Consider the following 18,216-nt stretch of genomic DNA (forward strand, 5'->3'; position numbering starts at 1 on the left):
GCGGAGGCGCGCGGCCGTGGCGAGCGCGCGGCGGGGGGCGAACGGGCGGGGTCACCCCTGCGGCGCGCCGCGGGCCTGAGACCCCGGCGGGGTGCGGGGACGCGCTCGCGGCGGGACGCGCCGCGGTGGGGGATGGGCGCGCCGCCTTGGTAATTCTATATTCTCCGTTCCTCCTCCGCTCGCGGGCGTGTGCGCGCCGCAGGCTGGCGGTAAGGCTGGAAAGGACTCCGGAAAGGCCAAGACAAAGGCGGTTTCCCGCTCGCAGAGAGCCGGCTTGCAGGTCAGTAGTTGTTCGTGCAGTCTGGGAGTCATGATGTTTTTCTTTGCATTTCCTTTTTTGTTATTCATCGCTCTCGATGGGCGTTTTTTGTATGCGTGGGTGATGCGGTGTCGCGACTTGGGCTGCCCATACGATAAATATGGGGGGGAGGAATCACGTGTTTCGATGTCGGGACGCGTTGCTGCGCCCGTGCCCCTTGCTTTGGCGCGCATGTAATTTCCCCATCTCGAGTTCTCATTTTTGTGCATTTATGTTTGTGTATGCTTACAATTTAAGTTCCCAGTGGGCCGTATTCATCGACACCTGAAATCTAGGACGACCAGTCATGGACGTGTGGGCGCGACTGCCGCTGTGTACAGCGCAGCCATCCTGGAGTACCTCACCGCAGAGGTAAATGGGTGAACGCCTATAATCCGGAGAAGGTTTGGGGGGCGGGGAGGCGGCAAGAGGGAAGGAGGAAAGTGATGCAAGAAAACTCCCAGGCCCTGAACGCGGCGAGAGGCCTAAGAGAACGCTAGAGGGAGCTGGTGTTCAACAAGGATTCTACTGAGCTTGAGTTCTCTGCTCTTGGAATTAAAATTGCGTGCCCCCTGTATATCTTGCCAGTCAGATAGTGGGGAACGATTCCAGTTGGTAGATCTACGTTTGTGAGGGTTTTATTCTGTTCTCTGAATCTTGGCCAAAGGAAAGTTGGAAGGCAACTGATACAGATTCTGCCTTCTAGGTACTTGAACTGGCAGGAAACGCATCAAAAGACTTAAAGGTAAAGCGTATTACCCCTCGTCACTTGCAACTTGCTATTCGTGGAGATGAAGAATTGGATTCTCTCATCAAGGCTACAATTGCTGGTGGTGGTATGTTAACTTCTAACATTTTAAAAAGTTTCTTCAGAGGAAGGAATTCTTTGCTGCTTTCTTTATTAGTTTTTCTAGAAGAGGAAATTTAAGTATATTTTCAATGATGGAAGTATGGTTGTATCATGAAATTAGATTTATATGTATAACTCAGTGAATTTTTACTTCATACTTGAGCTGCACGTTTTTAAAGATACCTTTCAAGTTGAACAGTATACACTTTATTGGTTTCAAATACTGTGATTTAAAAAAAAAAAATCTTAAGTAGAATTAATTCCTGTCACTCTCCTAGGTGTCATTCCACACATCCACAAATCTCTGATTGGGAAGAAAGGACAACAGAAGACTGTCTAAAGGATGCCTGGATTCCTTGTTATCTCAGGACTCTAAATACTCTAACAGCTGTCCAGTGTTGGTGATTCCAGTGGACTGTATCTCTGTGAAAAACACAATTTTGCCTTTTTGTAATTCTATTTGAGCAAGTTGGAAGTTTAATTAGCTTTCCAACCAACCAAATTTCTGCATTCGAGTCTTAACCATATTTAAGTGTTACTGTGGCTTCAAAGAAGCTATTGATTCTGAAGTAGTGGGTTTTGATTGAGTTGACTGTTTTTAAAAAACTGTTTGGATTTTAATTGTGATGCAGAAGTTATAGTAACAAACATTTGGTTTTGTACAGACATTATTTCCACTCTGGTGGATAAGCTCAATAAAGGTCATATCCCAAACTAGTTGTGTATTAAATTTGCTTGGTTGTAATAGGAACTTGTGTTGAGTATCTCATCTAGCAGCAATAACTAAGCACATTTCTTTGTGACTGAACTGTCAAATCTGTAGATCAACAAAGTAAGATAGCCCAAGTATATTTTTTTAATGTTATATAATGAGCTACTAAAGTTTTAATTTAAAAAGTTGGCAGGAGCCGGAGTGGGATTGTCAGTTTCTTAGGCTAAGTTTGACCATTTCAGTTTGTACATTGGCTTTGCTTCCTGTGTGACAGCACCGCACTAGTATGCTGTTAGTGTGGTGGACTTGGGGAGGGAGAGAATAGGTAGGAATCTCCTGTATATCCACAGAATGAACTCTGAATTTAAACTTTAAAGATAATAGTGCTACGTGCGAGGCACTGCTTTGAAGTATGAAACTGTTAAGTACTCAGTAACATCATTGGGGATATATTATCTCCATTTTATCAAAGAGAAGCAGGGTTTCATATTTGAAAGTACCGAGTTATGGTAGTTGTTAGCAGAATTAACAGCTTGACTCACAGCATTATGTAAAAATTGTTATCTTGTGGTTGGGTTGAGCAGGACATTTTGACAGTTTGTCATGTTTTTAAAAAAAAAAAAAAATTGCACATAGCAAACATTTCCCCCACCCCCACCGTGAAGACTAACATGACATGGTACTTCCAAGTGGTAATGTTATCCAAATGGGAAGGAAAAGGTGAAATCAAAAGTTTGCTTTTGTTAGGGCAGTCCCTGAGGGGCTGATTCTCCTTCCTTGCTTTGGCTACAGAGGATTAAGGCCGCTCTGCACCACTCGTTGCAAGCTACAAATTAAACTGCTTTGTACTTTGGATAGCCGGACATCTGGGTCAGAAAAAATGCAGCTGAAATAAGGCTGTCATACAACCCCTAAGATTAGGTTCAAACCGGAAGTGCTGAGACTGGACTGACTGACACCTTGGTCCTCACCTGACCGCATCCTCCCTCGCTTGAGGGGCGCAGAGGCGGGGCCTCCAAGTCCTGGGAATTTTACTGAAAACGAGTGTCCCCTTTCCCCATCCCGTCCTCCTGGCCCCAGCTGCGAGGGCCGCGCCTGGAGGTCACGGGGCACGGCGCTTCCAATGTCAGCAATAGGGTCCCGGGCGGAACCCCTCCCCGCGATGGGCAGCCCGGCCGCTATCGTCCGCCTCCCGGGCAGGTCCGCTTCGAGCCTGCTGGCGCCGTGCGCGGACCACCGAGTCAGCTCGTACGCCCGGGCCCAGGAGCTTGGTCCTGGGCCGGGACGGATGCGGATCGCGCCCTAGGGGCCCGCGGAGGGGCGGGGAGGCCGCCGTGAGGAGGCGGAGCTGCGAGGCCCTCCCGTCCGCCCGGGCCGTCGCAGCCGCTGCCGCGGTCCCCTGCGCTCCTCCCCGCTGCCGCCGCACGCCCCCAGCCGGTCCCGCCTCGCCTCCTCCGCGGCGGCGGCTTCCGCCCCTCTTAGCTGCGCTGCCGGAGGAAACGGAAGAAGGAGCAAGCTATGGAGGGGAACAAGGATGAGGCTGAGAAATGTGTCGAGATCGCCCGGGAGGCCCTGAACGCCGGCAACCGCGAGAAGGCCCAGCGCTTCCTGCAGAAGGCCGAGAAGCTCTACCCACTGCCCTCGGCCCGCGGTGAGACCTCAGCGTCCCTTCTCTTCCTGCCCAATCCCCAGACCACCGCGTAGCCCGCCCCTGCCCCCCACCTCGGCTCCTCCTGGAAGCCTGCGAGGCCCCCCGGCCTGCCTGAGCCAGCTCCAGCCCCAGGCCCGGTGGGGAGCATCCCGACACACCCTCGCCCTGGCCCCAGCCCCGGCTCCCGGCCGGGGCTCGGGGAATGCTGCGCGATGTTCTTCTGCACCCGCCTGCCCGCTGGCTCCGCGTTCGGCTGTCCTAAATGTCCAGGTTTCATTCTCCCTGGAGGAGACTTGTCTGGTCCCGTCTTACCACAGTGAGGCTTTATTTGTATCTGTGTTGTTTATGTGGCCCCATCTCTCCCCATTCTCAGTCCCACATAAGGCCTAGGCCCCTATCGAAGTGAGAGGAACGGTGTACTCTAGTGGCTAATCTCAGGTTCCATCGTTTCTGAGATCTGTAAAAAACTGTTCCCAAAGCAAACATCGAATACCTGAGATGACATTGCTTTTCCCTGGGAGAGAGTTCCTTTAAAAGAGAAGAGCACACATTCGGCAAGAATGGTCAAGAGTCAGTAATGATTGCTGAAGAGTATCTGATTTGATAACACCATAATTATCGACGAACCAAATCTCTGAGGAATATGGTACTGGGTTTCCTTTAGTTGAATTCAGTTTATTTATTTTCCTACTCGATAGGCTTCGGAGTAATTATAGCCAACATTTATTGAGCACAAAGTGCCAATAGTTGTGCCTAACATTTTGCATAGATTATTTCATTTATTCCTCAGAACAATTCTGTGTAGAGGTGCAGGATTCATTTGACTAGGTTTACCCACGTGGAAACAGACTTTTTGATAATTAATGAATGAATTAGCGAATGAGTGAAAATATCTTACCCAAGGTCACACAATTAGTGGCAAAGTCAGAATAGTAGCTGAACTTTCAGACTCGAAAAGGCCTTTAACCGCTACACTGTTGCCTTGCTATTAGTATTTCCAGGTTAAGAAAGTTATCGATAGATTCAATTAATTGTAGAAAATTATTAATGAAAATATGGGGCTACTTGTTTTGTTGTCTCTTAAATTTTTTTCTCTACGTCGTTGAAGCCCTGTGCTCTTTACTTTTCTGTCTATCCTTTCCATTACATTGCCTTCTAACACTATACCCATGAGGACAGGAAAATAAAATGAAAGAAAAGAGTTAATAATTTTTTAAATTGTGGCTTAAAAACCCGCCAAATTTACGGTCTTAACTATTTTTAAGTGTGCAGTCCATTAGTGAAGTATATTGACATTGTTGTGCAAGGACTCTTCAGAACTTTTTCATCTTACAACACAACTGTGTACTAATCAAACAGCTCCCTACCGCCCCATCTCCCAAGACCCTGGCAGCTACCATTCTACTTTGTGTTTCTGTTAATTTAACTACTTTAGTTACCTCAGATAGGTAGATTCATGCAGTATCTTTTTGTGACTGCCTTACTTCACTTAGCATAATGTTCTCAAGTTTCGTTTATGTTGTAACATGTGAAGAATTCCTTTTTTAAAAAATACTGATTAGGCTGGGGGCGGTGGCTCACGCCTGTTATCCCAGCACTTTGGGAGGCCGAGGCGAGCGGATCATTTGAGGTCAGGAGTTCGAGACCAGCCTGGCCAGCATGCTGAAACCCCATCTGTACTAAAAATACAAAAAAATTAGCCAGGCGTGGTGGCGCATGCCTGTAATCCCAGCCACTAGGGGATGCTGAGGCGGGAGAATCGCTTGAACTCGGGAGACGGAGGTTGCAGTGAGTCGAGATCGCAACACTGCGCTCCAGCCTGGGCGACACAGCGAGACTCCGTCTCAAAAAAAAAAAAAACTACAATGAAAAAACTGAATAATATTCCATTGTATATATACACCGCATTTTGTTAATCCATTCATCTGTCTGTGGACATTTGGGTTCCTTTCACCTCTTGGCTATTATGAATAATGCTGCTGTGAACAAGGATATGCAAAGATCCTGCTTTTAATTATTTTGGATACCCAGAAGTGGGATTGTAGGATCATACAGTAATTCTATTTTTAATTTTTGAGGAACCACAATACAGTTTCTGTAGCATCTGCACCATTTTACTTTCCCACGAACAGTACATAGGGTTTCAGTTTCTCACCATCCTTGCCAACACCTATTTTCTGTTTTTGTTTGTTTTGATAGTACCCATCCTTGGATGGGAGGTGATATCTCATTGTGGCTTTGATTTGCGTTTCTCTGATGATTAGTAATGTTGAGCATCTTTTTTATATGCTTATTGACTATTTTTATAATGTCCCATTTTTGGAGAAAATGTCTGTTCAAGTCCTTTGCCCATTTTTAAACCACATTACTTGTTTTTTTATTGTTGAGTTGTAGGAGTTCCTTGTTTATTCTGGATATTAACCCCTTATCAGATATGTGATTTGCGGATGTTTTCTCCTATTTATGTGTTGCCTTTTCATCACCTTGTTGATGGTGTTATTTGATGCACAGAAGTTTTTAAGTTTGTTGTAGTGCCTTTTTTCTATTTTTGCTTTGTTTTTTTTTTTCTGTGCTTTTGCTGTCATATTCAAGAAATCATTGCCAGGAGTTAATTATTTTTGAATCCTCCCCTACTGTTGAATATGATTTCATTTAGTCATTATCTAGTCCTAGAGGGACAGTTTTAACATTAAGTGAGTAGGCAGTCTAGACAGAATAACTTGGCTTTTGAAGTCTGACTCCACCTACTAGCTTGTAACCTTATTTTTGAGCAGGGTAGGGAACCTCTCTAGCCTTTAGCTTTTTCATCTGTAAAACGGAGACAGTGTACTGATCTCATAGTGCTGTTGTGAGGATTAAATGGGTTAATACAGGTAAAGCATTTAACAGTAAGCACTCAATTAATTTTGGTGTCATCCCCATTTTACAAGTGTGAAGCTCTGAGAATTCTTAAAACCCATCCAAATTTACACACTATCATGCTTCTGTCATGCAAACAATTTGAATAAATCTCCTAAAAGAGATTATAAGATACCAAAGCACAACACAGTTTGTTGCTCTTAAAGACATGAATGTTGGAAAAATTAAGAAATATAAGGGTGAAAGTTGGTAGTACAAATGTAAGGCAGTATGTGATTACCAAATAAAGTGATAGGGGATAACTGTGTAGTCCAAAAACCTTAGTTCAGATGCAGATGTTGTCTCTGACTCCTTTTTCACCAGTGACAAATTACTTAACTCGTCTGAGCCTTCTTTAGTTATATGTAAAGTGAAGATGTCATCACGGGATTTATGTGAGCTGAAATAAAGTTATGTGCCAGTACTCAGAGAAGTGTATTTTATATAGAACATTCTAGAAGATGTTTATTGGTACAATTTAAGAATTCAGGAGAGAGAAAGATCAAGGACATTTGTGTGAGATCCTGATAAAATATTTCATATAGAAGGAAGTTGAAGCTATTGGTTACAATTAGATTTTAAAATTTTAGCCCTGAATTTCACTTATACTAGTCCACCACCAAATTCTTATAACTCAGAAAGTTGACTGAATGTTCGTCTGGATATGCTTAAACTAAGAGAGGCAAAAGAAAAGATCACATTTTGATTTCCATTATTCTTACATGGTAAAACATGAGACTAAATTCCTGCTAGATTCCAGGATTTTTGTCCCATTAAAATATTATTTTTGCCAGGTAAGAAGTCTGATACATAAGACACTTTCAGAAATTGGCAAGAGTTTTTCTTGACAAAAAACTTAATCCCCACATGGATCTAGGATATTGTTTCCTTCCGTGTTTTTAGTTGAGAATATTATTTTACAGTTTACTTATTGCAGTGGACTTCTAAGTGAACTCAGTTGTACAACTTTCAAATATTTTAAAGTATTGATATATATGAATAGCTACCACATAGAAAATATAAATATTCTAGAAAAATGTCAGCAGAACTCAGTAACTAGTTTCTGAATAAACTGTACATTTATTGAGTTATTGATATGTTCTGGATTTTCAGAGAGGGATACAATCTGTTTTAATGCTTTGCATTGCAATTTCATAATAATTGGGAGATAGTTTGAAGTGTAGATTTTTTTTTTTTTTAGAGAAAAGCATTTTTATTGTTTTCAGGAACACTGTAGTAATTTGAATCAATTGGTGGCTTACAGCTTCAAAAAAGGCCATTCTTCATCTACTGTAATGAATGGATAAGTATGATAATCCAAATTATGTATTGAATAGTATATAATTTGCAGCATCTATCTGCACAATAGCAATTTAAAGTCCTTTTTCTTCCTAATTTTTTGCGACATTTTAAAATTTATATCTAATAAAAAATTCAAAGTTCTGTCTCTTTTTGTCTTACTTAAAATGGTTTAAAAAGTAGCTTTTAAAATTGTCATTATACATCTGGAGTATTATCCAACATATTCTTTTTAAGATAATTTCAGTCTTTTGTGTTTATGACTTAATTAAAACTTAGTGTCAAGTACAAATTATACATTCAAAACAATTATTTCTATAGCACCAACTGAAGTGTTACAAAAATGATTTCCAAATTTCAACTAGTAGCCAAATTATTTCAGATATTACAGTTGAAGAAAGAATACTGATTCAGGGTTTGAATCTTAATTTAATAACAATGTGACCTTGGGTATATAGCTTAATCTTTCTGAACCTCAATTTCCTCGTCTGTAAAATGGGGTTTGATTTATTCAACAAATTTTTACTGAATATACATTTTTCTGTCCCAGACAATATTCTAAGAACTGGGGATTCAGTGGATAGTAAGACAAAGTCCTTGTCCTCATGGAGCTTACCTTCTAGGGGAAATATGAAGTATCTGTCTGGTATATGACAAAATAATTCCATTTCTGTCATTGCCTCTTCCTTTCCTGAGCCTCAGCTTTCTCGTTTGTAATCTTCGCAGGCTTATTGTGAGGATATTTTATTATCTTAAGTGCTGTAAGCATGTCATGTATTATTTCTATAGGAAAAAAAACTTGCATAGTACCTTGGAGTTGATAGTGTGTTTGTCTCTTCTGTCATTTGTTAAAGTAATTATTTGAGCATAAGATAATTGCTTTAAATTAGGAGTAATCTCAATTTGTATTCAACTACTCATTCCATGCTTAGTTAACATTTAGTTCTTCTGCCTTGCTGACTTCATCCCTTACATTGCCTGTGTATATAGCTGTCTCTCTCCTACATTTAAAATACCTTAGTGGTCAGGAACCATTTTAATCTTAATTATCTTTTTTACTCCCATGATGCCTAACAGTATTTTACATATATTTGTGACATCTGTGGGCCTGGATTTTCTGGAATGATAGCTGTTTATTTAATTTTACTCTCTTCAATAAAGATAATTTGTTAAATAACTAAATGAAAATATTATAGCTGTAAGGCTTTCTATATTAATACATTCACAAATGAAGCTTTTCTATAATCAGCCTAACTGCTCAAAAAAAAAAAAAAAATATATATATATATATATATATATATATATATACATATAGGGATTGTCTTTATAGCAAAAATTTGGAAAGCGTATAAATGTCCATTAGTGGAAACTGATTAAATTCATTGCATTCATAAGTTATGCACCTATTAAAAATGATGACATGGACTTGTGTTTATTGCTGTAAGGTGATATCTCTAATATGTCAACAATTGAAGAAAATTAAGCTAAAAACAGGTAGATTATTATATTTTTTAATTTAATAATGTCTAAAAAGCTAGACAGCTAGCTAGCTAGAGTAACCAAAAGGGTATAGTGATTTTTTGGGGGGGATTGGGGGGAAGGTTGGAAGGGGATTTATAAGTGATTTTTACTTTGTTATTTTATTTATTTATTTTTGAGACAGAGTGTTGTTCTGTCGCCCAGGCTGGAGTGCAGTGGCAGTCTCAGCTCACTGCAACCTCCGCCTCCTGGATTCAAGCGATTATCCTGCCTCAGCCTCCGAGTAGCTAGGACTACAGGTGTGTGTCACAACACCAGCTAATTTTTGTATTTTTAGTAGAGACAGGGTTTCATCATGTTGGCCAGGCTGGTTTCAAACTCCTGACCTCAAGTGATCCCGCTGCCTCAGCCTCCAAAAGTGCTGGAATTACAAGCGTGAGCCACCACTCCTGGCCTGTTACGTTTTTTAATAAGCTGAACATACATGTTTGTATAAGCACACAAATAAAAGCTATTTGTATTTTGTGAGAAAGATAAAAAATCTATTTGTTTTTCAAATCATGTGTTCTGATATTCAATTCAGCTAATGGTAGACATTATATAGGAGTGCAACAGAAACTTAAGAATAAAAATAGATCTCAGTTCTTCCTTTTTGGGTTATCAACATAAACATTTTAAGTTCTATATTAACTTTTTCATTGGTCTTTAATATGAATATACTAAATTACATGCAGATTATGTTAAAACTCCTAGTAGAGCAGTATGTCTGGAAGGTAAATGCATAAGATTGGATAAAGTATTTCATAAAAGTGAATGTTCTCTGGTTTATAAGTACTGTCCCAATTAATGTTTGTAACACTGCACATTATTGTAAAAGAGATCCCATGTGATAACTAAGACATTTAATAAATCAGAAAGATCCAATGTGTTCTAAATTCTCATGGTAGTTGAACTGAGTCATCTTCTTAGGCATCAGTTCCAGTGATTATTAGTACTGACAACTTTGCTGATTCCATTTTTAAGATGATTAAGCTAGATTTTGAGGCCCAGAACTAATACAACTTGTCCACATTTTCACTTGATGGAGCCAAAGACTGTGTAGTATGAGCTCATGTATGCACACAGCTACTGTTAGGCAGAAGCCCTATGCATGAAATTCCAGAAAAATTTTCGTTATCAAAAATGCCAAAAATCTGTAACAACTATATGATTCTGCTTTAGCAATATCCAAAATCTAGGTGTTAACATGGAAAATGTCCAGAGGAACCATGGGAGAACATGTTTGTGCTAAAAATGAAAGGAGGAACACACAGATAACTTCTAATTAGCATGCATTGGGTCATTGTGGCCACCTTTATTTGTTTTGTTTTATTTCATTTTTAAAAATTTTTTGAGATGGAGTCTCGCTCTGTTGCCCAGGCTGGAATGCAATGGTACAATCCTGGCTCACTGCAACCTCCATCTCCCGGGTTCAAGCAATTCTCCTGCCTCAGCCTCCCAAGTAGCTGGGACTACAGGCGTGCACCACCATGTCCAGGTAATTTTTGTATTTTTAGTAGAGACGGGGTTTCCTCATATTGGCCAGGCTGGTCTCGAACTCCTGACCTTAGGTGATCTACCCGCCTCAACCTCCCAAAGTGCTGGGATTACAGCTGTAAGCCACTGCACCCAGCTGGTGGGCACTTTTAAATATTAAACATATATAATCACTTTCATATCTGGCTCTACAATTTTTAAAAAGTTTTTTTTTATTTATTGGCCGAAATATTTATATAAAGAGATACTTCCTCCTCCACCTGTCTTGTGGTTATGCAGTGGTATCATTTATATAGGAAAATCATGATAAATGCTTGATTGCTTTTATCAGTTTTCAAGAAAAGGAGGCTGTTCCTTTTCATTCTCCAAAAACTAGCAAGTTACCATTTTTTAGGTTTTTGGTCAGTGGGAGCCCCTTTATATTAGTACATTTAGTTTTGGAAAATTTTGAAATAATTTCAAACTTACAGAAAAGTTGGAAGAATAATACAAACTTGCACAAATATAAAATAATACAAACTTAATACAAAGAATACTAATTTGCAAATATATTTCATTTGCTTTGTATTTGTTAAAATTTTTACGTTTGCTTTATCATGACCTTCCTCTCTCCCTCTCTGCTACCCTTCTCTCTTTCTCTTCCTCTTTCTACACACACACACACCACAGTCTATTTTTCTGGAACCAATTAACAGTAGCTGTAGACATGATCTCCCATTACCCCTAAATAATTCAGCATACATTTTCTAAGACAAGGACACTCTCTTAGATAACCACAGTGTAACCATCAAGTTTATGAAATCAGTGCTTACACCTTACTCACATTCTGCCAGTTTTCTCAATTATGCCCCTTATGGCCAAAAAAAAAAAAAAAAAAAGCACATGTCGCATTTTTGTGGCCATGATGTTTTATTCTCCAGATACCATCTTTTTTTTTCTTGACCTTGGTATTTTTGATGAGTATACGCCAATTTTTTTTTTTTTTTTTTAAATTTCTGCTCACTGCAACCTCCACCTCCTGGGTTCAAGCGATTCTCCAGCCTCCCAAGTAGCTGGGATTACAGGCATGAACCACAACACCCAGCTATTTTTTTTTTTTTTTTTTTGTATTTTTAACATGGTTTTGCCATGTTAGCCAGGCTGGTCTCGAACTCCTGACCTCAAGTGATCCGCCTGCCTCAGCCTCCCAAAGTGTTGCGATTATAGGCGTGAGCCACTGTGCCTGGCCTAGGCCAGTGAGTTTATAGAATTTCCCTCAACTTTTTTTTTTTTTTTCTTTTTTAAATAAATAGAGACAGGGCTTCACTGTATTCTCCAGGGTGGTTTCGAACTCCTGGGCTCAAGTGATCCTCCCACCTTGGCCTCCCAAAGTGCTGGGATTACAGGCATCCTACCATGCCCAGCCCTTAATTTGGGTTTGACTGATATTTCATCATATCTGTTTTTGGTGTAATGCTATGGAAGTAACGTGTGTTCCTTTTTTTGAGTCTCACTTTGTCACCCAGACTGGAGTGTAGTGGCATGATCATGGTTCACTGCAACCTATGCCTCCTGGGCTCAAGTGATTCTTCTACCTTAGCCTCCCAAGTAGCTGGTACTACAGGCATATGCCACCACGCCTGGCTAATTTTTGTATTTTTTGTAGAGGCAAGGTTTTGCCATGTTGCCCAGGCAGGTCTGGAACTCCTGGGCTCAAGTGATCAGCCCACCTCGGCCTCCCAAAATGCTGGGATTACAGGTGTGAGCTACCGTGCCCAGCTGATGTGTGTTCTTAGTGTAACATATCAGGAGACATATGATGTTGATTTGGTCCTTACTGGTGAGGTTACTTTGATCACTTAGTTAAGTTAGTGATTGATGTTTTTCCCCACTATGATGTTATTCTTTGAGATGGAGTCTCCCTCTGTCGCCCAGGCTGGAGTGTATGGGACGATCTCGGCTCACTGCGAGCTCCACCTCCCGGGTTCACGCCATTCTCCTGCCTCAGCCTCTCGAGTAGCTGGGACTACATGCGCCCACCACCACACCTGGCTAATTTTTTGTATTTTTTAGTAGAGACAGGGTTTCACTGTGTTAGCCAAGATGGTCTCTATCTCTTGACCTCCTGATCCGCCCGCCTTTGCCTCCCAAAGTTCTGGGATTACAGGTGTGAGCCACCGCGCCTGGCGATGTTATTCTTTTTTTCTTTGTAATGAATACATGTTTTGTAGGGAAATACTTTGAAACTGTGTATGTGTCCTGTTACTCAACAAACTTTCACTATTTCTTTGTAGCATCCATTGGTTATTCTTTCCTGAAAAAATTTCTGATGTTTGCCAAATGTGGTTTTCTAATTCCATAATTCCTTCTACGTTTATTAGTTAGTATTCAGCCTCAATTGTCTGTTACAGATTCATGGTTTCCGATTTAATCTGTCATTATCATCATTTATTTTTGTGTTCAGATTTAGTTAGTGGGAGCCCCTTCAGGCTGGCTCCTGTGTCTTTTGGACATGTTCTCATTGTTCTTTGAATTTTTAATTTTCCTAACACAAAAAAAATTCAGGCTCACATTTTACTTTCTCTGCCCTAGGAATCAGCTAGTTCTCCAAGAAGTCCTGACTCCTTTTACTGGACAATGGTATTTAGAAACTAGATATAGATACTACATGAACTCATAGCTTACCGAAGTGTCATTGTTTCTAGTCCTATCAGTGGACAGAGCCAGGAAATAAATGTATGCGTGAATGCATGTATGTATATTTCTGTACATATGTGTGTTACATGTATTTGTGGTCTACACATATTTATAGTAATTTGGTCAATATTAATTTTAGTATCTGTGACACATGCACACACATATAGTATATTCACACACTTCCATTTTTAGTAAAATGCCACAGGGTTCATTCCAGCCATCTCCATTTCCATATTTGTGATTCTGTTCTCTGTTAGAGAATAAGAACAGAATGAGAAATGTGGCTCCCACTTATTTGCTCATTTTCCCTTTTATGTAATGAATTGCTTCATTACATAAAATCGAGCTTTTATGTGAAACTTTGTATGTATTTTAGTACATAAAAGGCCATTGGTCCAGGCCCTCTTGAGCTCAGCCATGTTTTTGGTTGTGACTGTCTATTTTTAAATTTATTTTATTTTTTGATACAGTCTGTGTCACCGAGGTTGGAGTGCAGTGGCAAAATCATGGCTTACTGCAACCTCTGCCTCTTGGGTTCAAGCGATTCTCCTGTCTCAGCCTCCCGAGTAGCTGGGACTACAGGCGCGTGCCACCACCCTTGGCTACTTTTTGTATTTTTAGTAGAGACGAGGTTTCACCATGTTGGCCAGGCTGGTCTCAAACTCTTGACCTCAAGTGATCCTTCCGCCTCAGCCTCCTAAAGTTCTGGGATTACAGGCGTGAGCCACCGCACCTGGCCATGACTGTCTCTTGAGTCCCAATAAGCTTCCTTGGTTCAGGGTTCAGGCATTGCCAGCCCCAGATGCCAAAAGGAAGAGAAAGGAAAGGAAGAAGTCTAATAATTTTTCTATTAGAAGAGGGAAAGACAGGGGAAGCCCACCATTTAGAAAATATTCAAACCGTATCTACAGTGTTAGAAGATACTGTCATCACATGCTGTACGCTCTCTCAACCGTCATTTAGTCTTAGTTGTATAAATAACTATACATTTAATGCTTACTACTACCAGTCCTTATGTCAGCATGTATGTAATTATTTTGGATTCCTAAAGCCTGTTTTATAGTGGATTCCCAGAAGGGCTTGTGGGAACTAAGCTCCATTAATTCTAGAATGTTGAAAACAGTTCATCTGTGGCCTTACTGCTTGAAGTTAATTTGGTGGATACAAAGTCTTTGCCGTACATTTTCTTTCCATTTGTATCTGTGTTACTCCATTGTTTTATGCAAGTACTACTGATGAACAAAGCCTGATGACAGTCTAATTTCCTCTCCTTTATAAGTCATTTGCTCTTTTTGCCTAGATATTTAGTTAATTTTATTAGAATATGTCTTGGTGTTATTCTTGGTCAGTATTAGGTCTGTGATTTGCCCTTTCATTTAATAGTTTCAGATTTTTTGTTTTTATGTCAGAAAAGTTTATTTGTTCTATTTTTTTGTTTTTCTTCAGTACTCCTATTGTATGTATGGTGGATCTTTACTGTTAATATTTGCTGTTTTCTCTTGAAATTTTTTTTGTCTTTTTGACTTTTTAAAAAAATTTTTTAAATTTCCTTCTGGTATATTTTCTTTCTCTTAAAGCATTATCTGTTGTATTTATGAGTCTTTGTTTCTCCTAGTTTAGTCTTTTTTTAATTGATTTTTTAAAATGTCATTTTTTATTGAGTTTTATCACATAAGTTTTCGACAGATAATTTCTTTTCTTTTCTTTTTTCTTTTTTTCTTTTTTTTTTTTTTTTTTTTGAGACAGAGTCTTGCTCTGTCACCCAGGCTGGAGTGCAGTGGCTCAATCTGAGCTCCCTGCAACCTCCACCTCCGAGTTCAAGCAGTTCTCTGACCTCAGCCTCCCGAGTAGCTGGGATTACAGGCACCGGTCATCATGCCCGGCTAATTTTTGTATTTTTGTAGAGACAGGATTTCACCATGTTGACCAGGGTAGTCTTGAAGTCCTGACCTCAGGTGTTCTACCCGCCTGAGCCTCCCGAAGTGCTAGGATTACAGGTGTGATCCACTGCATCTGGCCAGTAATTTCTGATGTTGTTGTAATTTTGATATATATTGTTCTTTTATATCACACATTTTTTTTTAGTCTTTTCAGCTTATTTTGAAGTATTAAAGTGTTCATCTGTTTTGTTAGCAAGTGTTTGTGGTGTGTATTCATTGTCTTCAGAGGTTTAATTCATACTCATCCTTTTTTTCTTATAATTTTGTATCAGATTTGACTTCTGTCATTTTGTTTTACTCATTTTTATGTGCTGGTAGACTTTCTAAATACGTAGAGATCCTTCTGTTTTTGTGTAATGTTTAAAAATGTCACCTTGCTAAATAAGATCTTCTCATTCCTTTATCCTTCCCTACTTTTATCTGGAGTTTCTCTTTTCGTTTCTTTTCTGTTTTCCCTGTCCTCTTCAGTTTGGGTCCTGTTCCCAGCAGTTTCTTCTTGGTGTGGTTTTGTTCTGGAAGAGAGCTTTGATTGATTATTTTTGAGGGCATGTAGTGACTAGAGTCTTCCATGCCCTTCAAGCTTTATTGTGGACCCTTGCACTTGTGTACTATTGTAGTAGGCAAAACTCATTCCTTTTTACACACACCTTTCCCAGTTTTGCCTGTTGTGCTATATAGAGGGTCCCTGTTGGTTATTTTTATTTTTATTTATTTTTTATGTTCTGTGGGCTGGCAAATGCCCCTTTATTATACTCCACTGCGCACACAGATCTTGTGGCAGTTGGTGGTTTTTCCCCACCTTATATTTTGGGATTTTGTGCATGAGGTTTTCTCTGATTTTATGAGGGAATTCGGAGAGATTTAAAATTTAAGCTGATGTCATAGCCTTTTTTCCAGAATTCCCACAAAAGTTTTTATGTCTAAATGTTGTGAACCACTACCTCCCTTAGACCATGCTGGTTTCCATTCATTGTGATTGCAGACTAAATACAGACTATAGTTTAAAAATTGGCCAGGTGTGTGGCTCACACCTGTAAATCCAGCACTTTGGGAGGCCAAGGCGGGGCGGATCACTTGAAGTCAGGAGTTTGAGACCAGCCTGGCCAATATGGTGAAACCCCATCTCTACTAAAAAAAAATTAAAAAATTAGCTGGGTGTGGGGGCAGGTACCTGTAGTCCCAGTTACTCAGGAGGCTGAGACAGGAGAATCGCTTGAACCCAGGAGACGGAGGTTGCAGTGAACTGAGATTACACCACTGCACTCCAGCCTGGCTCAGTCTCAAAAAAAAAAATAATAATAAAAGAATATTTATGTTATATTTCTCATTAATAACTGATAGATTGGTACCTAGTTGAGTGTGTGTGTGTGTGTGTGTGTGTGTGTGTGTATATAACATTATATATAAATATATGTATACATATATTTGTTTTATAAATATTTACATATAATTATATATATAAATAGCTTTATTGAGACATAATTCACATACCATACAATTCACTCATTTCATTTATACCATTCAGTGTTTTTTTAGTATTTTAACAGAGTTGCACAACAATTATGGAAATCAATTTTAGAACATTTCCTTACTGCAAAAAGACACCTCATTACTCTTTAGCAGTCACTCCTCATTTATTCCCAGTTCTACTCTCCCCAGCTTTGGCAATGATTCATTTACTTTCTGACCCTGTAGATTTGCCTATTCTGTACATTTCATATGAATGGAACCATATAGTATACCATCTTTTATGACTGGAGTCTTTCACTTAGCATAATGTTTTCAAGGTCCATTCATGTTGTAGCACATATCAGTACTCTGTTTCTTTTTATTTTTGAAAATATTTCATTGTCTGGATATATCATTATCCATCAGTTGATAGACATTTGGTTGTTTGTATCTTTTTGCCATTGTGTATAATGTTGCAATGAACATTTGTGTATCAGTTTTTGTATAGCATGTTTTCATTTCTCTTGGATATGTACTTAGGAATGGGATTGTTGAGTCAAATGGTAACTATGTTTACTTTTTTAAAGAACTACTAGATGATTTTTCAAAGCAGCGGCATCATTTTACATTCTCACTAGAAACTTATTAGGGTAACAGTTTCTCCCCGTCCTTCTCAACATTTGCTATTGTTCGTCTTTTGGATGTGGGTGTGAAGTGATACATCTCTTTGTGGTTTTGATTTTTATTTCCCTAATAGCTAATGATGTTGAGCAACTTTTTTTGTGCTTACTGACCATGTGTTTGTTTATTTTGGAGAAATTGTCTATTCAGATCCTTCACCTGTTTTTTTAACTTGTGTTTTTGATCTTTTTATTATTGAACTGTAAGAATTCTTTATATATTCTGGATACATTTTTTTTGAAAATCAGGTATGTTATTTGTAAACATTTTTTTCCATTCTGTTGATGATAGCCTTTGAAGTACAAAAGTTTTAAATTTTGATAAAGCCCATTTTCTGTTTTCCTTTTACCATGTTTACTTTTGTTTCTGTAGTTAAGAATATTTTGCCTAAATCAACATCATGAAGATTTACTTCTGTATTTTCTTCTAAGAGTTTTGAAGCTTTAACTCTTACACTTAGGTTCATGATCCATTCCGAGTTAATTTTTGTGTCCAGTGTGATGGAGTCCAAATTTATTCTTTTGCATATGGATAGCTAGTTGTTGACCCACAAGTTCTGATATGTAGTATTTTAATTTCTATTCAGTTCTAAGTATTTTGTAATTTCTATTGTAATTATTTCTTTGATACACAAGCTGTCTAGATTTGTTTTGTTTTGTTTTTTCTTTTCCAGCCCATTTGTGATTTTTTTAGTTACATTTTTTTGTAATTGATTTCTCATATAACTGTATTGTGCTAATAGATTGT

At 39.2% G+C, this 18,216-nt stretch overlaps 2 protein-coding genes across 3 annotated transcripts in view; both read left to right on the top strand.

Annotated features, from left to right (window-relative positions):
• Nucleotides 1–1,883, top strand: part of LOC116484093 (histone H2A.Z) — a 7,194-nt gene extending 5,311 nt beyond the window's left edge. The window contains exons 2-5 of the mRNA XM_032178920.2: nucleotides 203–280; nucleotides 557–670; nucleotides 1,005–1,134; nucleotides 1,427–1,883. Coding sequence (XP_032034811.1) covers nucleotides 203–280; nucleotides 557–670; nucleotides 1,005–1,134; nucleotides 1,427–1,488 — 384 coding nt within the window. The 3' untranslated portion in view covers nucleotides 1,489–1,883. The remainder of the gene's footprint in view (nucleotides 1–202; nucleotides 281–556; nucleotides 671–1,004; nucleotides 1,135–1,426) is intronic.
• A 1,382-nt stretch (nucleotides 1,884–3,265) lies between these two features.
• Nucleotides 3,266–18,216, top strand: part of DNAJB14 (DnaJ heat shock protein family (Hsp40) member B14) — a 48,613-nt gene continuing 33,662 nt past the window's right edge. For both annotated transcript variants that reach the window (XM_032179041.2, XM_032179141.2), the window contains exon 1: nucleotides 3,266–3,511. In XM_032179041.2, coding sequence (XP_032034932.1) covers nucleotides 3,379–3,511 — 133 coding nt within the window. In that variant the 5' untranslated portion in view covers nucleotides 3,266–3,378. The remainder of the gene's footprint in view (nucleotides 3,512–18,216) is intronic.

This window comes from Hylobates moloch, unplaced genomic scaffold, assembly GCF_009828535.3.
Source record: "Hylobates moloch isolate HMO894 unplaced genomic scaffold, HMol_V3 SCAFFOLD_2, whole genome shotgun sequence".
NCBI lineage: Eukaryota > Metazoa > Chordata > Mammalia > Primates > Hylobatidae > Hylobates > Hylobates moloch.